Source organism: Leiobunum rupestre, chromosome 7, assembly GCF_980474605.1.
Source record: "Leiobunum rupestre chromosome 7, qqLeiRupe1.1.hap1, whole genome shotgun sequence".
Taxonomy (NCBI): domain Eukaryota; kingdom Metazoa; phylum Arthropoda; class Arachnida; order Opiliones; family Sclerosomatidae; genus Leiobunum; species Leiobunum rupestre.
This window is the reverse complement of record NC_143390.1, coordinates 57928898-57934209: the sequence shown is the minus strand read 5'-3', so window position 1 is coordinate 57934209 and position 5312 is coordinate 57928898. Positions and strand designations below refer to the sequence as shown.

General features: G+C 36.9%; 1 protein-coding gene across 1 annotated transcript; it reads left to right on the top strand.

Moving 5' to 3' along the window:
- The first annotated feature begins 1052 nt into the window (after positions 1 to 1052).
- On the top strand, positions 1053 to 2085 carry LOC149937574 (uncharacterized). Its single transcript, XM_090153841.1, has 2 exons — positions 1053 to 1529; positions 1576 to 2085. The coding sequence occupies exons 1-2, from the start codon at positions 1053 to 1055 to the stop codon at positions 2083 to 2085; spliced, it is 987 nt and encodes a 328-aa protein (XP_090009967.1).
- The last annotated feature ends 3227 nt before the right edge of the window (positions 2086 to 5312 follow it).

The window sequence follows — 5312 nt, the reverse complement described above, 5'->3', positions numbered from 1 at the left end:
TGCGTGGTAATGTAAAACTGTCAGATGATCATAAGAAGCGATTGAAGCGACATTGTCATATTTTGCGGAAGATATCTAAACCCAATACAATCGCAAAACGGAAAAAGATTCTAATACAGAAGGGAGGATTTTTACCGTTACTCTTAGCACCACTTCTTTCAATTGTGAGCAGTGCAGCAGGCGCGGCTATAAGTAGAGCTATCAAAAATGGCTAGAAAGATGATCTTAGTTCCCGAAGACGTGTATCGACGACTCAGTTCGCAACCGAAACTTGACGAAAACTTGGATACGAAAACTGTTTTAAATAATCGGAACCTTAATCAGTCACAAAAAGTGGAGTTGAACAACCATTTATTACAACGTAAGAAGGCGAAAATCGTTGAAGAACCGAAAAGAAAGAAAGACTGGTAATCGGAAATAGCTATCGCGATACCAGATTCACATCTAAAACCTGTCATTGCTTTGTACAAGTGGATTGAAAGAAACAGTAAAATTGAATGGTCTACCAGTGGTGAACTTATATATAAAGGACGTCCTATAGTTAGATCTAATATCATGGATATTTTACACGAATCAGTTAAAGGATACAAAACCAAACCAAAACATGAAATTGTTGGATTAGATAACTTTTATAAATTGCTGTCAAAGGAAAATGTACCAAAATCACTTATAAAAAATAAATTCCCCTTTGAATCACCCATTGATAATGTACCTATTATTTCTAACGATCTACCAGAGAAGGTGTACGATGATTCTGATTATTTACCCCCAAGTCCCGAATCAATGTATGGTAATGGATTATTGAGTTGGATAAATTTGAAATAAAGAATATAATCATACATCAGGTTTCAGTTCTTTCATTCACGAATTACACCTCAACATGGAAGGAAACATCGATCCTACTCCGTCTGGGTTGATAACCTCTTTATCGATATCGTACTTAAAATCACCCAAAGTTATTACTGCGTTCTTGTTATTATTTATTGTTATCGTTTTTGAACTATTTGAGTTCGCGTACTGGTATCACGAACGGAAAATGAACTGTACGATAAATGGATAAGTTAGAAGAAATATACTTCAATGTAAAGGATGCCGGTAGTTACGGAGGCATTCGTGGTCTTTATCGGGCCGCCCGAGAGAGGGGAATTAAAGTTAACATAAACGACGTGAGAGAATTTTTAAAACGACAAGATACGTACACATTACACAGACCAGTGAGACACAATTTCCGAAGAAACAAGACGATAGCGTATGGGATAGACGAACAATGGCAACTTGATCTGGCAGACATGCAAGATATCAAAAACCACAATAGTGGATACCGATATATCTTATGTTGTATTGATGTATTTAGTAAATACGCATTCGCTGTAGCCACCAAGGATAAGAAAGGATCTACTATGGTAAAGTCATTCAAATCTATTTTAGAATCAGGTCGACAACCGAAGGTTGTACAGACTGATCAAGGTAAAGAAGTTCAAGTTGAATTAAAACGTAGAGGAATCAAGTTTTTCGCAACGCACTCTGAAGTAAAATCTAGTATTATAGAACGATTGTATCGATATTTTTCGGGAGAAAGATACGCATAAATACATCGACGTTTTACCAGATTTATTGGAAGCTTATAATAACAACTACCACAAATCTATTAAATGCAAACCCGTTGAAGTGAAGAAGGAAAATTCTAAACAAGTGTGGCAGAACTTATACGGGAAAGTCAATTTTTCACCCCCAGTCTCGTTCCCTTTTGAAATAGGTGACTTGGTTCGTATAAGCAAGAATAAAACCACGTTCGAAAAGGGTTACAAATCCAATTATACCGAGGAAATATTCAAAGTAGTGGAGCGCTTACCGAGAGACCCTCCGGTATATAAGCTGGAGGATTTGAAAACTGAGCTCATTTCGGGTGTGTTCTACAAGGAAGAAATACAGAAAATCGGGAAAGACCTCGACAACTGTTTATTTAAAATAGATAAAGTTTTGAGAAAAAGAACTAAACCTGACGGAACGAAAGAGCTTTTAGTACGTTGGCGTGGTTACAGTTCAGATTTTGACTCTTGGGTGCAAGAAATTGTATTACTATGAGTTTCTATATAACGTTACCCTCGGACTCGTCTATAGGTTATTTCAGGAATAACACTTTAAGCAAGTTCAGGACGTATTTACCGGAACCAATAAAACTTGAGGGAGCGTATGAAGTTGGACTAGCCGAAATAAGTTATCCAAGAACGTGGAATAACGTTAATGAAGAATGTTTAGTTCGAATTTGGAATACTGTAGAAGATATTATAGACTACCCGGAAGAACCTATACCCAAGAAGACTAAAAAACAATCAATCAATAAGACGGCAAAGAACACCGAAAATTTTGTGAAGAGAGATCTCGAAGATGAAGTGCGTGATATAAGTATACTTATACCTCCCGGATATTACGGCTCTACCGAAGAATTACTAGAGATTATGTCACTCGATGACGACGGACAAAAAATTAACTCAAGGGTCGAGTTTTATTACAACAAACCTAATCGGCGAGTAGTAGTCGAAATAAAAGGAATGAACCAAGTTTACATACCGCATGAAATCGCCATCATATTAGGATTTACGAGAACTCCAGGCCGAGACGTAACTATAGTGACTTCCATGACGGCGCCTTTTAGCTGTGATATGGACGCTGGGTTACATTATCTGTTCATATACTCCGATGTCATACAAAGTCGGTCGGTTGGAGATTCAGATGTTCCCTTATTACGTATTATAAGTATTTAAGGAAAAGACGGATACACTGTTGAGAAGGAGTTTTGTAGACCTCATTATATGCCTATTGCGAATAACAATTTTCAAACCATTGAAATTAATATTATGAGTGAAATGGGTCATCCTGTACATTTCGAAAGAGGAAAAGTTTACGTTACTCTTCATTTTAAACCCCGAAGAACATGGCCTTATCTATAAAATCAGATGCAAAATCTTTCTTCCATTCATTTTGGCTAGCAAGTCAAAGGAGAAACATGTCTCCAGGTAATCTAGATCATGTTTCTGTAAACGATTATAATAACTATTACTTAAATCAAATTGGACACGGATCAATTCCGGTATACCGTGGAGTAGCCGTGCAAAGAGGATATGGTCTTGGAAATATATTAGCCTCGGCATTTCGGTCGGCCACGCCTTTACTCAAAAAGGGTGCCACATTCCTTGGTCGAAAATTTTTAAATACCGGAGCCAAAATTGCTTCTGACGTGTCGAGTGGTGTGTCTATTAAAGACGCGTTAAAATCTCGGGGAAAAGAAACCTTAAGAAGAGCCGCCGAAGCAGTGAGTAAACTTAGTGGAAACGGCCGTAAAAGGAAATGTAAAACATCTCCCATCATCAGTTCAGTTCGAACCAGGAAGAAGAAAAGACGTTCTCTACTTCAGTCTGATATATAATCGTAATCATCATCATCATTGAATAATGTCTCTAGCCCACCCCAGTTCGCAGAACAGTATTAGCTCGGAACTTGATTTATTTCATGTACCGTATACTCAAACTGGCATAATAGGAAGTCAATGGGTTGAATATAATCCAACATTGAAAATCAAGTAATTATCTTTAGTATCGCTGGAAACTCAGAGACGTACATTGATTTGAAAAATACTTTACTCCAAGTTCAAGTGAAAATTGTGAAAGCAGATGGAACTTTACCAAAACCAGATATTTATGACGCGGTATCTAAAACAACAACTCCGGCGGACAAAGTTGGTCCAGACGGATTTAAGAAACGTGCAAAATTTGCCCAAGAAGGTGTTATTGACATGATAGGAGTTGTACGAGCCGATATTTGTCAACAAAATCGACCTACTCCTAACCTGATAGACCTAAATTTCAAGTTTATCAAAAGCTCAAACGAGTTTTGTTTACTCATTTTCACCCACGCATCAATGTTCGTCAGAAAAGTTAGATTGACGCCAGAGATTATGTTATCCCACGCTAAAACTTTGGAATTGGTAACAATGAAATATTCCATCACCCGTACGGAATGTAATTCATTTTCAATTTCCCAGGGAACAAAATATGCGTTAAAGACAACTTATATAATGGTCAAATACCGAGTAAGGTGGTGATCGGATTTGTAGACCAGAATGCCTATTTGGGAGACTACAAAATGTCCCCTTTTAACTTTAAAAATTTTTCGTTAACTCAAATCGCCCTATACCTTGATGGTAGTAGTGTCCCGGCAAAACCATTAAATCCAAATTTCAATGATAAGTTGTTTATACGATCATACGCTAATCTCTTTCTTCAAACTGGTCAATGGAATATTGACGAAGGAAATTTAATCGACCGTGATGAATTCGCACAATTCGTATTCGATTTAACTCCCGATCTTAACGGAAGTTCAACTGACTGTTTCAACCTGGTAAAGAACGGGAGTGTTCGTCTCGAATTAATATTCGGAGAATCATTGCCGTCAACAGTTAGGGTGATTTACTATTCCGAATATCAATCTTTGGTCGAGATCGACAAGAACAGAGCAGTTTTATACGACCAAAGTTCATAATGGACTCGCAACAACTTGAAATCATACTCAAGAATGACCCGCATACCAAATATTTGTTCAGAGGAGGCTTCCCTGCCGATCTACTTCCCAAGAATGTGAAAACGTATCCTTCACTTTACATCGTGAACACTGATACCTCCAAAGGAGTAGGAGAACATTGGTGTTTGATATATCTCTCAAGATCACTCAATTGTACATTCTTCGAGAGTTTTGGGAACAGCCCTGATTTGTTTATATTTAACTATTTTGTTGAGCGAAACAGCCTAACTGTGACGTATAATTCTGTTCAATTGCAAGGAAATTCTAGTAAGACTTGTGGTGGCTATTGTGTATATTTCGCTAATAATTTGTGTAAAGGAATTAAACTTTTTGATGTATTGCAAAGATTTTCTAAAAACAGAAACGTTAATGATAATATGATTGTAGAATTTATGTATAAGAAATACTCAATAAATTTGTCATAAATATATTTTATTGTTTTTTCTTATAATGTCCATGGGCTAACGTTGTAACACCGTCGTTTAAAATATAACGCTTGTCGTCGCACGGATTACGACACAATTTTTTCTGACGAATAGTTGATACAATATGTTTTTTACTAACAATTCTTTTCATTTCGGCAACCGTTAGTTTAGTGTTTAGTAAACAGTCACGGTACTCGCTTGCAGACGCCTTTGCACGTTTTTTTCTCTTCGATTGGTACACCATCCATCTCATCTTTAAATTTTCCGAGTCTCTTTTTATTAGATTCGTCAAACAGAGGATGGTCTTTA

Coding starts and splice junctions, on each gene's coding strand:
- LOC149937574 (XM_090153841.1), top strand. CDS start 1,053: ATGGATAAGTTAGAAGAAATATACTTCAATGTAAAGGATGCCGGTAGT. Junction 1,530..1,575: donor TTTTCGCAACGCACTCTGAA/GTAAAATCTAGT, acceptor ATTTTTCGGGAG/AAAGATACGCATAAATACAT.